An 18147-nucleotide genomic window follows, 5' to 3' on the forward strand; every position below is an offset into this window, starting at 1 on the left:
ACAACTTTAGGTTTTTCTGCAGAAAATGGTTCACTGCTTAAAAAGAGAGTTATTTGATACACAGCATTACGACTAATTCTCTTACTCTGACAAAATCAGTAATTTCCAATACTTCAATGGAAGATGTTTGACTAGTCCTGACAGAAAAGGTGCAGGTTATAAATCCTAATGAAACTCACAGGAATAACTGTAAAACTGTGACAGTCCAGGTGCCTGCAGTCATTAAGGACTGGACATACTGGATAAACAATATGTCTTTTCATTCCTATGAGCAGTGCTGGTCTACCTGATTAAGATCCTCTGGTGTTGTCTGAGGTTCCCAGATGTGTTGAATGTCTCAACTATGTGTACAGTACATACAGCATTTCTCAGCTGTCTGTGGTGTACAATGCACTTGATGTGCTCTGAAAAATGACAGAAGGTCGATTTACTAATCAGCACATAATGATATAGCGTGATGTCAAATAGAATGGCCCCTGTAATTTTGCCTGCACCTTTTGAGTGTAATTTCAAAGAGTCCAAAGGTTTTTCAGCACCCATTTATCTTGGGATTGTGAATAGTTCCGAGAACAGGAGCAAGTATCCCTAAATATCACTGCAGGGCTACAACTGACCTCAGGGCAAAATAGTAAGTAGAGCTGCACCACCCGTGGATGACATGAATGAAAAGACCTATTGTTTATCCAGTACTTAATGACTACAGGCACCTGGACTGTCACAGTTTTACAGTAATTCCTGAGAGTTTCATTAGGATTCATAACCTGCGCCTTTTCTGTCAGGATGAGCCAAACATCTTCCATTAAAATATTGGAAATTACAGATTTCTTCAGAGTAAGAGAATTAGTTGTAATGATGTGTTACCTCAAAGTATCAAATAAACCTAATTTTAAAGAAATCAACAATTTTCTACAGAAAAAATCTAAAGTTATAGTACTTAGTACATCATACTCAACACCATATTGATGACAGTTTAGCAATCAATTTCTGCCCCCTTATCTACCAGGATTTTCTATGGGATAACAGCTGGAAGGCTAAATAAGAAAAGGAGAATTCGTTAACCATTACAGATAGCTAAGTATAGCCTGATGCACGCGCACACTGTGTCATGTCTCTTTTTACGATGTATCTTCACTAAATTTGCCATCTACTAACTGTTAAATTCGAGCTCTGATTTACAACAAAATAAATGATACACAACATTGATGAAAGGTTTCTTCGCTCAATTCTCAAGTTTTCTATTCTCTCCTGTACCATTTTTAAAAATATACTTTCATTTCTTATAATCCACAAAAATAACACGAAAAATTAAAAACACAAACTGTAAATCAAATAACCCTTTTACACAAATCCCCTCACAAAAGTACATTTTGTAATGTAAAAAAATGTAGGAACAAATGTACACCCAACAATAGGTACAGACGTGCACTAGTGATTAAAAAAAACATTTGTGACTAAAGAGGCCATGTGACTGGCTGAGCTACAAGAACCCTACAGAATGCTGGGAAGTGAGCATGATCTGTGCCCAAGTGAGAGAAGCTAACTTGTGTAGAGGATGATAGCACCCTATTGAATACTAGGAAGTGGGCACTATATTTCCCCAGATGAAAGAAGGTGGCCTGTGCAGAAGATGACAGTATCCTACAGAAAGCTGGGAAATTGGCACTCTCTGTGCCCAGGTGAGAGAAGTTACCTGTGCAGAAGATGACAGCACCTTACTGACTGCTGGGACGAAGACACTATTTTTGCCCCGATGAGAGAACGTGACTTGTGCAGAGGATGATAGTACCCTACAGAATGCTGGGAAATTGGCACACTCTCTGCCCAGGTGAGAGAAGGTGACCGGTGCAAAATATCTCTGCTTAGATCTCTGTGCAGGCAGCTGCTTCATTTCTCTGTGAGTGAAAGTGCTATTGCTGCATGTAACGCTGCATCTTCGTCAATGTTGTAATCCTGCAACAAAAGTAGAAAATGAAAAGTGCAGATTATTCCAGATCTGTCAGGAGTAAGCTTTGTTGAATAAAAAATAAATATTTTCTACTCATACACTTTAATGCCCAGATTAATTCTTAGCCGCCCTCATATGTTGAAAGTCGCTGGATGTAAAAGGCAGGGTATCCACAGATTGACTTTGGGCAACTAAACTCACGACTTATTATTTTATGGAAATCACTGCCATTTTCCCAACTCCCAATGTTCAGATTTCATCTATGTGAAACCAACAATTGAATAGCACCAGGAGAGACTGCTGCCAATGACCGGAAGCTGCGCAAAAGTGTACTGTGCATTAATCTGGAACCGGAAGCATGATGTTTCTGATTTTCTTTTCCCCCAGAGCCCATTCTATCCCTGGCATTATTCCCCAGAGCCCGTTCCATCCCTGGCATTATTCCCCAGAGCCCGCTCCCCCCCTGGCATTATTCCCCAGAGCCCGCTCCCTCCCCGGCATTATTCCCCAGAGCCTGCTCCCTCCCCGGCATTATTCCCCAGAGCCCGCTCCCTCCCCGACATTATTCCCCAGAGCCCGCTCCTTCCCCGGCATTATTCCCCAGAGCCTGCTCCCTCCCCGGCATTATTCCCCAGAGCTCGCTCCTTCCCCGGCATTATTCCCCAGAGCCCGCTCCCTCCCCGGCATTATTCCCCAGAGCCCGCTCCCTCCCCGGCATTATTCCCCAGAGCCCGCTCCCTCCCCGGCATTATTCCCCAGAGCCTGCTCCCTCCCCGGCATTATTCCCCAGAGCCCGCTCCCTCCCCGACATTATTCCCCAGAGCCCGCTCCTTCCCCGGCATTATTCCCCAGAGCCCGCTCCCTCCCCGGCATTATTCCCCAGAGCCCGCTCCCTCCCCGGCATTATTCCCCAGAGCTCGCTCCCTCCCCGGCATTATTCCCCAGAGCTCGCTCCCTCCCCGGCATTATTCCCCAGAGCTCGCTCCCTCCCCGGCATTATTCCCCAGAGCTCGCTCCCTCCCCGGCATTATTCCCCTGAGCTCGCTCCCTCCCCGGCATTATTCCCCAGAGCTCGCTCCCTCCCTGGCATTATTCCCCAGAGCCCACTCCCTCCCCGGCATTTTTCCCCAGAGCCCGCTCCCTCCCCAGCATTATTCCCCAGAGCTCGCTCCCTCCCCGGCATTATTCCCCAGAGCTCGCTCCCTCCCCGGCATTATTCCCCAGAGCCCGCTCCCTCCCCGGCATTATTCCCCAGAGCCCGCTCCCATCCTGGCATATAATAATTTTTTTTAAACGAGCCCGCTCCCATAATGAGCTGGAAGTGCGCATGTGCAGAACGTATCTACGCAACTTCCAGTTCGTTGGCTGCAGTCGTAACCAATTACACCCATGTAAAAATATCAACTACTCATTGCCTCCATAATAAGTGCTCTTGTATGTCACAAGAACAAAATCGACAAATGACCATTGCTTTCTTCATTTTCAAAAACATGAAATCCACAGAATAAATGGAATTCTGCACTGGTTTCAGCATGTTACTGGGTTTATTTTGCGCTTGAGAAAAGTCTCACTTGTGCACTGCTGGGGCTAATAATTTAGGTTAAACAAAAGAAATAAACTTAATGTGCAACTACCAGTGCAATATACAGTATTATAAAATGGTGCAATGTCCTTTATTATAATACTAGCTGGGGAGCCCCGCGTTGCGAGGGCAATTTTGGGGCGCTTGGTCTCCCTGCCCCTGTGTGTCCCCCCTCTCCCTGTCATGTCCTCTCCCTGTCCTATCCCTCCCTCCCCTACCCTCCTCTACCTCCCCTCCCCTCCTCTCCCTCCCTCCCCCTCCCCTGTCTCCCTCCCCTTCCCTGTCTCCCTCCCCTGTCTCCCTTCCCCACTCCCCCGCTCCCCTCTGTCCCTCTCTCCGGCCCCTCCCCCTGCCTAGCGCCTGAGGTCCGGTGCCGTTCCGATAGCGGGAATGCTGAGCGGCGGCCGGCGCCGGGAGCGGGCTCTCGCGGGTGGCGCATGCACGGTCAGTGCGGGCGGCGCATGCGCGGTCAGTGCGGGCAGCGCGAGCCCCCCGCGATTTCCCGAGGCTCTCCCCCCCCCCCCCGCGATTTCCCGAGGCTCTCTCCCCCCCCTATTAAATTGTTATTTAATTCCCTAACACATCATTAAAATATTTACCTTAGTTCCCTAACACACAGAAAGTGTGGGGGAAAAAATTGTGAAAAATCAAGATGGCGGCCACTCACCTCGGTTCAGAAGGATAAGGCCCGCCCACACACACACCGATTGGTCGACCGGTCAGGTCACCGAAGCGTAGGATTGGTCAATCGTTGAGTCACTCGACACTCAACTGTAGGAAGGAACCCGCCGTCCGATTGGTGGACCTCGACGTCACACGGTCGCTAATGAGATGCTAATGAGCGGAACGCTGAACGTTTTTGGGATACCGCGGGCGGGATTTTTGTCCGGCCGAAACGTAAATACGCCTATGACCGGTCCGGAATCGCAAGCTTTCTTTTGAGGTGACGCGCGCGTCGGTACGCTCTGTAACTTTCAAACGTATAGAGAACGGACAGACAGACATCGGGACAGACAGAAGAGCCGCTTTATATATATAGATAGTACAAATGTTGTATTATAAAATATGCAGTATACAACACTGGCTTTGGAAACCAATATTGGTCATGATAAATTTTTAATTTTTAAAAATTTATTTATGGGATGTGGGCATCACTGGCAAGGCCAGCATTTATTGCCCATCCCTAATTGCCCTTGAGAAGGTGGTGGTGAGCCGCCTTCTTGAACCGCTGCAGTTCATGTGGTGAAGGTACTCCCACAGTGCTGTTAGGTAGGGAGTTCCAGGAATTTGACCCAGCGACGATGAAAGATTGGCGATATACTTCTAAGTCAGGGTGGTGTGTGACTTGGAGGGTAACTTGGAGGTGGTGGTGTTCCCATGCACCTTCTGCCCTTGTCCTTCCAGGTGGAAGAGGTCGCGGGTTTGGAAGGTGCTGCTGAAGAAGCCTTGGCGAGTTGCTGCAGTGCACTGCAGCCACGGTACGCTGGTGGTGGAGGGAGTGAATGTTTAAGGTGGTGGATGGGGTGCCAATCAAGTGGGCTGCTTTGTCTTGGATGGTGTCGAGCTTCTTGAGTGTTGTTGGAGCTGCACTCATCCAGGCAAGTGGACAGTATTCCATCACACTCCTTACTTGGTACTTGTATATAGTATAATATACATGCACGTGTAAAATGTTCGGGTACTGTGACATCAGCTGTATATAGCAAAGATGGAGGAAGATTGCTGCTGTTCATGATTTACTGTATAGCAAAATTGTAAATGTGCAAATAAAGAACATAGAAACATAGAAGATAGGAGCAGGAGTAAGCCATTCGGCCCTTCGAGCCTGCTCCGCCATTCAATGAGATCATGGCTGATCATCCAAATTCAGTACCCTGTCCCTGCCTTCTCCCCATATCCCTTGATCCCTTTAGCCTCAAGAAATATATCCAATTCTTTCTTGAATATATTTAATGAACTGGCCTCCACCGCCCTCTGTGGCAGAGAATTCCACAGGTTCACCACTCTCTGGGTGAAGAAATTCCTCCTCATTTCAGTCCTAAATGGCTTACCCCTTATCCTTAGACTATGACCCCTGGTTCTGGACTCTCCGGCCATCAGAAACATCCTTCCTGCATCTAGTCTGTCCAGACCTGACAGAATTTTATAGGTTTCGATGAGATCCCCTCTCAATCTTCTAAACTCCAGTGAGTATAAGCCCAATCGACACAATCTCTCCTCATACGTCATTCCTGCCATCCCAGGTATCAGCCTGGTGAATCTTCGCTGCAGTCCCTCCATGGCAAGAACATCCTTCCTCAGGTAAGGTGACCAAAACTGCACACAATACTCAAGGTGCGGTCTCACCAAGGCCCTGTACAACTGTAGCAAGACATCCTTGTTCCTGTACTCGAACCCTCTTGCTACGAAGGCCAACATACCATTTGCTTTCCTAACCGCCTGCTGCACCTGCATGCTTACCTTCAGCGACCCAGGTCTCTTTGCACCTCCCCTTCTCCCAATCTATTGCCATTCAAATAATAATCTGCCTTCCTGTTTTTGCCACCAAAGTGGATAACCTCACATTTATCCACATTATCGTGCATTTGCCATGTTTCTGCCCAATCACCCAACCTGTCCAAATCATGCTGGAGTTTCACGACATCCTCCTCACAGCTTACCCTCCCACCCAGCTTTGTGTCGTCTGCAAATTTGCAGATATTACATCCAATTCCCTCGTCCAGATCATTAATATATATTGTGAACAGCTGGGGTCCTAGGACCGATCCTTGCAGTACCCCACTAGTCACTGCCTGCCACTCGGAAAACGACCCGTTTATTCCAACTCTTTGCTTTCTGTCCGCCAACCAGTTCTCTATCCAAGTCAATACCTTGCCCCCAATCCCATGTGCCTTAATTTTGCACGCTAATCTCTTATGCGGGACCTTATCGAAAGCCTTCTGAAAGTCCAAATACACCACATCCATTGGTTCTCCCTTATCTATTTTACCAGTTACATCCTCAAAAAATTCCAGTAGATTAGGCAAGCATGATTTACCTTTTGTAAATCCGTGTTGACTTTGTCCGATCCTGTCACTGCTTTCCAAGTGCTCTGCTATTACATCTTTTATAATAGACTCTAGCATTTTCCCCACTACCGATGTCAGGCTTACCGGTCTATAATTCCCCGCTTTTTCTCTACCACCTTTTTTGAATAGTGGGGTAACATTAGCTACCCTCCAATCCATGGGTACCGTTCCAGAGTCTATCGAGTTCTGGAAGATGACCAGCAATGCATCTACTATCTCTAGGGCCACCTCCTTAAGTACCCTGGGATGTAGACCATCAGGCCCTGGGGATTTATCGGCCTTCAGTCCCATCAATTTTCCTAACACCATTTCCCTACAAATACTGATTTCTTTCAGTTCCTCCCTTTCATCAGACCCTATGTTCCCCGGCATCTCTGGGAGGTTATTTGTGTCCTCCTTTGTGAAGGCAGAACCAAAATATGTATTTAGTTGGTCTGCCATTTCCTTGTTTCCCATTATAAATTCCCCTGATTCTGACTGTTGTTAGACTATGACCCCTGGTTCTGGACTCCCCGGCCATCAGAAACATCCTTCCTGCATCTAGTCTGTCCAGGCCTGACAGAGTTTTATAGGTTTCGATGAGATCCCCTCTTAATCTTCTGAACTCCAGTGAGTATAAGCACAATTGACACAATCTCTCCTCATACGTCATTCCTGCCATCCCAGGTATCAGCCTGGTGAATCCTGGTGGATACACAAACAATTGTATATTTTCACTGTAAAAAAAACCCAGCAGAAATCTTCATGTTAGGTAGTTGCAATTAATCTGAATTTAGCTGCTCAGTATTATTGACAGATTTTGTAGAACAGCACAATCAGTCGATAATAATTAGCAAGTCCCTAACATTCTCCAAGGTAGAGCAGCATATTGCTCTGACACCTAGTGGTAGAAAATGAGTATCGCATTAGTACAATATTGCACTCCCACAGAAGCAAAAGAATTATCCTGCTATTTAGACATACAAAACTTACGTGAATGTGCGTGTGGGCGAAGAGGAGGGGTCAGAGTGCCCCACCCTCCTACACTGAGGAAGGTAATCTCTGCGTAGTGTGTGTAACAAAATTGTAAATCTGTTTATAAAGAACAGGTTTACCATTTTTGTTATACTGTACAATGCTTTCCGAGGAAATGTATCTCCTCCCCAAGTGGTGGTTAGCAGTATAATTCACAAAATCTCTCACAAAAATTAAAAGATTGAAAACAGGAATCAGAGTTTACAAAAATATTCTCGTATAGGTTCAAACAGTTTGATACTTTCAAAGGCTAAAACCAGCATAAAAAATTATATGGAACTATTGCAATTGTAGTTATGCTTTGGTTAAGTAATAAATGACTATACTATTTATGAAATTCTTAAACAGTTTGCCTTATTCATGTACAGTCCATCAAGTATGACAGATGTACAATGCAAAAGTTCCTAACCTGGCCCTTATTTTACAGGCTACTCATGAGACTGATGCAATAGGCTGGCAATCATTTAATTACATAAGTAAACAGACAAATAAATGTTCTTTTGTGTCCCACTCTGCAGCTACTTTCTGGTAGCCCATCTGAATCCTCCACCTGAGCCATGCCTCAGGGCCCTTCTCCATTCCCCAAAGGGCCTATTTCCCACATTTCCCATTCTATTGTTCTGGTTCTGGTCCTACATACAGCTTCTTTAGCACCAACTTAATTTAATTCAAAGCAAGTAGCTTAAAGCCATTTAGTGAAATCACCATATTAGGGACAAACTATGAAATGTTCATTTTTTTAAAAAAATAATAAAAATGTACAACCTACATACTTTTCCAGCTATAACAGAAAATGCTGGGAAAACTCAGCAGGCCAGGCAACATCCGTGGAGAGAAAATAGAGTCAACGTTTCGGGGGGGTGGGGGGGCGGAAAGGGCCAAAATAAAGGTCACTACAAGCCCACGGACTACACTTCCTCCCACCCCGCCTCCTGTAAGGACTCTATTCCATTCTCCCAGTTTCTCCGTCTCATCTGCTCCGACGACGCCACCTTCCACACCAGTGCTTCCGACATGTCTTCCTTTTTTCCTCAACCGAGGATTCCCCTCTACCGTGGTTGACACGGCCCTCGACCGTGTCCGTTCTATCTCCCGCACTTCTGCCCTCACCCCTGCCCCTCCCTCCCGGAACCACGATAGGGTTCCCCTTGTCCTCACCTTTCACCCCGCCAGCCACCACATTCAACGGATCATCCTCCGCCATTTCCGCCACCTCCAAAGTGATCCCACCACCAAACGCATCTTCCCCTCCCCTCCCCGTTCAGCATTCCGTAGGGACCGCTCCCTCTGAGACACCTTAGTCCACTCCTCTATCACCCCCAGCACCCCTTCCCCTTCGCCTGGCACCTTCCCGTGCAAGCGCAGGAGATGCAACACCTGCCCATATACCTCCCCCCTTCCCATTGTCCAGGGCCCCAAACACCCCTTCCAGGTGAAACAGTGATTTACTTGTACTTCTTGCAATCTAGTGTACTGTATTGCTGCTCACGATGTGGTCTCCTCTACATTGGGGAGACCAAACGCAGATTGGGTGACCGCTTTGCGGAACACCTCCGTTCAGTCCGTAAGGGTGACCCCGAGCTTCCGGTCGCCTGTCATTTTAATTCACCGCTCCATTCCCACTCGGACCTCACTGTCCTCGGCCTCTTGCATTGTTCCACGGAAGCTCAGCGTAAACTCGAGGAACAGCACCTCATCTTCCGATTAGGCACTTTACAGCCTTCCGGACTCAATATCGAGTTCAACAATTTCAGATCATAACTTCGGCCCCCATTACATTTTTGCTTATATTTTATCCACACCTTTGTTTTGGCCCTTTCCCCCCCACCCCCCTTTTTTTTCTCTCCCACATGGCAGCTGTCTCTTATTCTGCCAGAACATTTCACACCTAATCTTGAGCCGTCTTTTGTCTCCACTAGTCCTATCACCATCTCGTCTTGTTTTGAATACCTCTTAATGTATCTTCTCTTTTGTTCTCTCCTAGCCCGGCCTCTTAATCTATTTCATTTCCTGTGCTTCTTTAGTCTCGACAAAGGGTTCACCCGAAACACTGACTCTATTTTCTCTCCACGGATGTTGCCTGGCCTGCTGAGTTTTTCCAGCATTTTCTGTTGTTATTTCGGATTTCCGGCATCTGCAGTATTTTGCTATTGGACTTTTCCAGCTGCCCTCCAGCAACTGGCCCAAATGGGCATTCTCCGTGTGATCCTAGACGGTGAGTATTTCGAAGGTGGGGAGCGGGAAATCACAGCTGAACTTGATCCTGTCCTCCTCACCTGACATCTACACACATGCACTTTCCAGGAGTCACTAGTTATCAATCAGGAGTGGGACAGCTAACTTTTCCTATCCCATTTGCTATCTTGGCTCGGATCAGGTAACTGAGCAGAGACTGAGTATCAAACCTGGGGACATCCTGATCGATATGGTTCAATGATTTTACACACTGGACAGTGCATTTACAAACTGAGCCACTGCAGTATTCTAAATAATATTTTTTCATTATGTTAATGAATTCATACTCACCACAAATGTATCATAGGAGAACTTGTGCCTGTGAAGCAAGTGCTGGAGAAAGTTAGCACTCTTGTAGCTTGGATCTCCCCATGGCATTGCCACACAAATAGGACACACCTATTCAGATAAGTGATTAAAAACAAAATCAAGGAGCTAGAAGATAAAAGAATAACATGCCTGTTATAAATCTCATCATTCAAGAAACTACTCGTGAAATAATGCTGGACAGCCAGCTGGTGGCGCCGTCCAAGGGGTATAAATACTCGGGCGTCGGCCCCAGCTTGCCAGGGACATTTTGTAAGACAAGGAACTAGTGAAGTACAACTAGACCTCCATGTTCTGAAACAAGTTGATCAAAGCCTTGCTTTATGCTCAAACCAAGTGCGTAGTGAGTTTTATTACATCAATGCCAGTCCATTCTTTTTGCTGTTTCTAATAGCTTGTTAGTCTGTTGTCCATTCAGCAAAGCCAACACAAGAGGCGCTCCCCAAGCATAAGCAGCACAGGATGCATTTTGTGTTTTTTTCTCAACCCCCTTCCCCTGCTTCCAGTAACAGGCCATGAAAATGAACATTGTCCCCTCTCATCCTGCTCTCCAAAATTCTCTTTTTCAAAATTGGAGGTGAAGTTTTTGCAAATACAAGTTTTGTTCAAATAAACTACGGCATGTTAAGGTAAAAATAGGAGGTGGTTTACATATTGGTTAATCTTTCATTATAATGTATGAGAAAATGTGTGGTATTTCTTCAATGTAAATTCCTGACAAAGGGATTCAATTTTGTGAAAATATTTTTCAGATACTGTGGCATCACCTACAGCCAGTTGAAGAATATATAATTTTTTTATACACAAGATGGTCACCGAGTTAAGAGACCGTCGAAATTTATTCCACTGAGCCATCTAGAGATCAGTGCTTGTAACTACATCATGATGATTGACAACAAAATTGAATGGAAATATCGACATAGTAATTTGCAATAGTAAATGTTGACACAAAAGCATGATTAAAATTGTAACAACAGGGAGTAGGGCTTGTGAACAGAAAGTACATACCCAACACAAGATTTTTAATATATAGATATATACTAGAAAACCTCAACTTTTAATTATCCTGGTTTGGCTATTAAATGAGAAATTGGGCACTTACCACTTTGTTGGGATCACTGCGATGATTTTCCATGCAGTGTTTGACTAGTTCCTGTTGGTCAAGGTTTCGTGCCCCACAGTATGGGCAGATGAATGTGGAACGGTTTGGAATATTACTGAAGGAGAACAAATTTGCTTTAGTAATTTGTAAACGTAACTTTGCCAAATTAACCAGCAGGTTTGCTAGGTCAAGAATAGTGATTGGCTCTGTGCTGAACCAGGACATAAAGTCCCTCCTACATTGTTACCACCTTCAGGAAAGGAGGGTAAAATATGAAGGAAAAAATAAAAGACTTCTAGTAAAAAGACTTCTAGTGGGGAATAGCTGGATTATCCGTTTCAAGTATGTCTGATTACACTGATTCCAAACAAGCACAATATAAATACAATGCAACGTCCATCCTGCTGCAAAAGAACTGCCATGTTAAATACAATTTATGTTTCCTAGCTGATCTCCTGTGGTATTACTCATGAGTTGTCTGGGGTCTGGTGTGCAATTGTGATGTTTTATGTTATCTCATTCCAAGCCAGAAAGCAGAGCAGGGCACAACTGGGGGTTTGGAGAGTGGAGTACAGTGGCAGAGGGCTTTGACCTGTATACAGAATTAAAATTTTTAATACCATTGTACTTTGAGAGAAGTAGGGGCTTACCTGTTTGGGGACCCAACGCACTGTGATGACAGCTGTTGTGAGGAAATTTCCCCCCGGATCAGATTTTCAACCAGAAGGCTGTATATGGGAGAAAATATTTTTTGTTTGTCCAATCAGAAAATCGGATGCATCTTTAAAACATCATAATTTATTTTATGATTGATAGAAAGACTGGCCTTCCAAAGCAAAGTATAACTTCATTTTTCTAAGCCCTGTCCAACCTATCCAGGACTCTTGGAATGAGGTGAAAGAGGCCACCTTAAGCTACACTGCAGGTGTTGTAGTTCATCAGTGTGACATATATAGGGCAACACTGGTGCATTATGTGGGTATATAACTTATTTGAGACTTTTCACTCGGGGACTGGGGAAATATAGAACTAAGCCCCAGGTTTCCTTGACAGGTGAACAGACGTATTCCCGGAGACACTTCAAACTCACAAATGGTAAGTGTTATATTTTATGAATAACATAATTTGTGTTTATAATTTTAGTACTATGTCCTCTGGTTCCTGCCAAACAAGATGGGAGCAGAAGGGATTGAAAAAATATATGTTGAATGGTTTCACCGGTTCCCTTTCTCCTTCTTGCCAGCTGCTTTATTGGTTGATTGTCGCTGATGGCCGATTCTTGATTGGTAGCTTTCACTCCTATTTGCTCTTTGTTCATTGACAGGTCCCTTAACTGTTCAGTTGTGATTGGTTGTTATTTTATGAATAACATTTGAACAATTTAACTGCAAGTATAACACATGCAAGAAGGTGTCGCACCTGATGTGTGACAGACGCATGCAAGATACATAATATTAGCAGTAAAAAGGATGGATTGGTACTAATTCTTGCCTGGTCCCGTACCCCACATTCTGCCCCTTCCCACTATCCCCTTGCTGCAACCCCTCACCACTCAAGTTCCTCCCCTCTATCCTGCCTCCCCTCTATCTCGTCACTCCCATTGGCTCCCCTACCCCTTTACCCTCTGCATCCTCCTCTCTGCCTCACTCTCCTGCTGCCACCCTCATCCCTTTCCCCTCACCTCCCTGATGTTAACACTAGTCTGATGCCAAAGCACTAAGTTAGGAATCCGGCAAATTAATTTACAGTGCTTATAGTCCTATAAATAGACTATGGAACAATCATAGCTATAAAAAAAAAATCAATCAATCTCCTGTCTTTGTGCTAAACTGTTCAAAAAAGGTGCATGTTTCTTCAAATTAGAATCACTTCAAGTTCTGCAGCAATGTAGTAGTTTTAAAAACAAAATGTCAGGTTCATAGCTTAGTGGTGGGGTCCAATGAAGAAAGAGGACAGGGACAGGCATTGCCAATGGGGCAGGCTTACATACAAATGCCCGAGGACAGGCAGGGTGGGCCAAAAGTTCCAGAATGGTGAATGAGCATTGCCAAAGGGGCGAGTGCGTGGACAGGCAGTCAGAGATCTGAGGACAGCGGGTGCAGGAGGCCAGCTAGCCAAAGACCCAAGTGGTGTGGCGGAGCATGGACAACAATGTGGGCAATCATTTAGGAGGTGCCAAGTCTGATAGTGGGTTTAAGAGGGGGCCTGGGTGGCCTGATTCCCGAAGACCCATGACAGCATGGACGGACAGGACTGGGGAGGGGAAGAGGTGGGAGGTGTTATGGTCTTAGTCCCAGGGAGGCAGACACAGGGTAAATAACTATAAAGAAATTTTAAATTAAAACAAAACTTTAAAATTTGCATAAAAACAAATGTACTCGGAAGGAACGCTGGCACAGAGAAGTTAAAAATAAATCTTATTTACAGTATCACCTAGAGGAACAGACCTGAGAGACAGAGCATGGAGGAGCAGTATAGTTACTAGTTTTGGGAGGATTGAAAGGTAAATATACATACCTTACAGTTTATTATAGGTTAAAAGTAATATTCAGGTGCGACAGGTGTGATGGAAATAGCGTAACACAAAAGTCACGACACAGGAAGGAAGTGTGAAATGGACAGGGAGTGTGCACTATATCCAAAACTTATATAGATATATTTATTAGTAGATCCAATTTAGTGTTGCTCATGTGTAGTATTGGGTCATGGAGGACACGTGTGATGTTTATTTACTAACCTAACCTGTCCCTTCAAAACCATTGTTTTAGTGCTCCTTTAGGGAATCCAGGTAATTGTAGCTGCTTGTAAATTCATTAGGTGAATTAGAATTCAGTAAATTCTTTATATATTTCAGGCTCTAAGTCAGAAGAACCAAGGATGAAATGCCTGTCTTTCTTATTTAAAAAAAACTTTATATCTGTAACAATGTGTAACAGTCATGCACTAGACACATTACACATATATAAGCAGAGCTCCTGTGGCATTGCTTATGGCAAATCAGAGGTTAAGTTGTTGCTGGGGGTGGAAAGTAGAAAGAAGTTTGCAAGACATCTCCCAGAGATAGTAAAATTATTCTGATTGGCTTTCTTAGTGTATTTAAGCAGAACAGGTTGATAAAACATTTTATGTTCAGGACTTTTATTCAGAATTCCCTCCAAGCATGAGTAAGTTGTCACCTGTTTATATGAACAATCACTATTTTGGAGTTTTCAGTCTAAAAAAGATAAAAGGCAGCTACTGTAACCACATGAAGACAATGCAAAATGTATAAAGATTCCACTTGAAATTTGGCAAAAGTTTAAAGTTTCATTTATCACACCATTTGAATACAGTAACCTAAATTGTATTTTTCAGCAGAAGTTGAACAGTTCCTACTAGATCAATAGCAAACTACTGTGGATGCTGGAAATCTGAAATAACAGAAAATGCTGGAAACACTCAGCAGGCCAGGCAGCATCCGTGGGGAGAGAAACAGAGTTAAAGGTTCAGGTCCGTGACCCTTCGTCAGAACTGGAAAAAATGAGAGATGTAACAGGTTTTAAGCAGGTGCAGATACAGGGAAAGGGGGGTGGAGAGGAGGCAGGAACAAAAGGGAGGGTCTGTGCTAGGATGAAAGGCAGGAAAGATTAAATGTTGCAAATAGGGATGGCAGCATCATCATCAGCTGCCGCCTGAAAAAAATATGGGGGGGGGGGGTGGTTATAGTCTGAAATTGCTGAACTCAATCTAGTTCCTGCTAGATGTTTTATACAAATTTCAGTTAGCTTTCATTGCCCAAAAAAGTTTCAGTGAGAATTTTTGTTCAGTAATTGCTTATTGGAAAGGGCAGGACTTAAAATGCAGATCATGGAATGCTTTGTGAGCAGCCTGTCTAGCTGTTAACAGAAAACAGAAACAGAAACCCCACAGTGCAGATAGAGGCCATTCTAGCCCATCGAGCCTGCACCGACACATATCCCACCCGATCCCCGTAACCCCTACACCAACACATATCCCACCCTATCCCCACGTATTTAATCCCCCTAACACTAAGGGTCAATTTATCAGAGCCAATCAACCTAACCCGCACACCTTTGGACTGTGGGAGGAAACCGGAGCACCCGGAGGAAACCCACGCAAACACGGGGAGAATGTGCAAACTCCACACAGACAGTCGCCCGAGGCCGGATTCGAACCCGGGTCCCTGGCGCTGTGAGGCAACAGTGCTAACCACTATGCCACCGTTAATAAGAACATAAGAAATAAGAGTAGGAGTAGGCCACACGGCCCCTCGAGCCTGCTCCGCCATTCAATAGGATCATGGCTGATCTTCGACCTCAATTCCACTTTCCCGCCCGATCTCCATATTCCTTGATTCCCCTAGAGTCCAAAAATCTATCTCAGCCTTGAATATACTCAAAAGACTCAGCATTCACAGCCCTCTGGGGCAGAGAATTCCAAAGATTCACAACCCTGAGTGAAGAAATTCCTCCTCATCTCAGTCTTAAATGGCCTACCCCTTATCCTGAGACTATGCCCCCTAGTTCTAGACACTCCAGCCAGGGGAAACAACCTCTCAGCATCTACCCTGTCAATCTCCTTCAGAATCTTGTATGTTTCAGTGAGATCACCTCTCATTCTTCTAAACTCCAGAGAGTATAGGCCCATTCTACACAATCTCTCATCATAGGACAGCCCTCTCTCATCCCAGGAATCAATCTAGTGAACCTTTGTTGCACCGCCTCCAAGGCAAGTATGACCTTCCTTAGATAAGGAGACCAAAACTATGCACAGTACTCCAGGTGTGGTCTCACCACGGCCCTGTACAATTGTAGCAAGACTTCCTTACTCTTATATTCCAACCCCCTTACAATAAAGGCCAACATGCCATTTGCCTTCCTTATTGCTTGGTGTACCTGCATGCTAGCATCCTGTGTTTCTTGCACAAGGACACCCAAATCTCTCTGAACACCAACATTTGAAAGTTTCTCACCATTTAAAAAATATTCTGTTTTTCTATTCTTCCGACCGAAGTGAATAACCTCACATTTCCCTACATTATGCTCCATCTGCCACCTTACTGCCCACTCACTTAGTCTATCTATATCCCTTTGCAGACTCTTTGTTCTCCTCACAGCTTACTGTCCCACCTACCTTTGTATCATCAGTAAACTTGGATACATTACACTTGGTCCATTCATCTAGGTCATTAATATAGATTGTAAAGAGCTGAGGCCCCAACACCAATCCTTGCGGCACGCCACTAGTTACAGCCTGCCAACCTGAAAAAGATCAGTTTATCCCCACTCTCTGTTTTCTGTCCGTTAACCAATCCTCTATATTACCCCCAACCCCATGAGCCCTAATCTTGTGTAATAACCTTTTATGTGGCATCTTATCGAATGCCTTTCAGAAATCCAAATATACTACTTTTATTATCTACCCTGCTAGTTACATCCTCAAAAAACTCTAATAAATTTGTCAAACCCGATTTCCCTTTCATAAAACCATGTTGATGCTGCCTAACCATGTTATGATTTTCTAAGTGATTTGATACCACTTCATTAACAATGGATTCCAGCATTTTCCCGACGACTGATGCCAGGCTAACTGGCCTGTAATTCCCTGTTTTTTCTCTCCCTTTCTTGAATAGTGGTGTTACATTTGCGACCTTCTAATCCACTGGGACCATTCCAGAATCTTGGGAATTTTGGAAGATGAAAACCAAGGCATCCACTATCTCTTCAGCCACCTCTTTTAGAACCCTAGGTTGTAGGCCGTCAGGTCCAGGGGATTTGTCGGCTTTTAGTCCCATTAGTTTCTCTAGTACTTTTTCTCTACTTATATTAATTACGTTAAGTTCCTCACCCTCATTAGACCCTTAGTTCCCCACCATTTTTGGTATGCTTTTTGTGTCTTCTACTGTAAAGACAGATACAAAATATTTGTTTAACATTTCTACCATTTCTTTATTCCCCATAATAATTTCTCCTGTCTCAGCCTCTAAGGGACCAACATTTACTTTTGCTACTCTTTTCCTTTTTACATACTTGTAGAAACTCTTACAATCTGCTTTTATATTTCTTGCTAGTTTTTTCTCATTCTATTTTTTCCCTTTTTATCAATGTTTTGGTCAACCTTTGCTGGTTTCTGAAACTCTCCCAATCCTCAGGGTTACTATTATTCTTTGCAACATTATAAGCTTCTTCTTTCAATCTAATGCTATCCTTAACTTCTTTAGTTAGCCACGGTTGGATCACATTTCCCATGGAGTTTTTGTTTCTCAATGGAATGTATTTTTGTTGAGAATTATGAAATATTTCTTTAAATGCTAGCCATTGTTTATCTACCACCATACCTTTTAATCTATTTTTCCAATCTACCTTAGCCAACTCGCTCCTCATATCTATGTAATTGGCTTTATTTAAGTTTAAGACTCTAGTTTCAGACTTAGCCAAGTCATGCTCAAAATTAATGTGAAATTCTATCATATTATGATCACTCTGCCCCAGAGGATCCTTTACTAATTAACCCTGTCTCATTACACAATACAAGATCTAAAATAGCCTGTTCCCTGGTTGGTTCCATGACATATTGTTCTAGGAAATGGTCCCGAATGCATTCCTCCAGACTACCTTTGCCAATTTGATTTGTCCAGTCCTTTATGTTTGATGTCAAACATTTTGGAAAGATCAAGAATGATAAAATAATGAGGTGGAGGATTGAGTTGGCATGCTACCATTTTGATATAGTTTACCGTCCGGGGAAGGATAATGTTGCTGCTGATGCGCTGTCGAGGGCTTATTGTTCTGTGATTCACGGAGATACGCTTATTAATCTTCATAATGCTTTGTGCCATCCTGGTGTTACGAGGATGATACACTTCGTACGCAGT

At 44.2% G+C, this 18147-nt stretch overlaps 1 protein-coding gene across 2 annotated transcripts in view; it reads right to left on the reverse strand.

Moving 5' to 3' along the window:
- Window positions 1-798: 798 nt before the first annotated feature.
- Window positions 799-18147, reverse strand: part of rnf166 (ring finger protein 166) — a 57782-nt gene continuing 40433 nt past the window's right edge. The window contains exons 4-7 of one of the 2 annotated variants that reach the window (XM_085991687.1): window positions 11924-12001; window positions 11274-11388; window positions 10136-10243; window positions 799-1950 (exon numbers count right to left, since the gene is read on the reverse strand). In XM_085991687.1, coding sequence (XP_085847813.1) covers window positions 1885-1950; window positions 10136-10243; window positions 11274-11388; window positions 11924-12001 — 367 coding nt within the window. In that variant the 3' untranslated portion in view covers window positions 799-1884. The remainder of the gene's footprint in view (window positions 1951-10135; window positions 10244-11273; window positions 11389-11923; window positions 12002-18147) is intronic. The other variant, XM_085991688.1, reaches the window with a different exon arrangement.

Source organism: Somniosus microcephalus, chromosome 6, assembly GCF_052327205.1.
Source record: "Somniosus microcephalus isolate GS21.2 chromosome 6, FLI_Smic_1.0, whole genome shotgun sequence".
Lineage (NCBI taxonomy): Eukaryota > Metazoa > Chordata > Chondrichthyes > Squaliformes > Somniosidae > Somniosus > Somniosus microcephalus.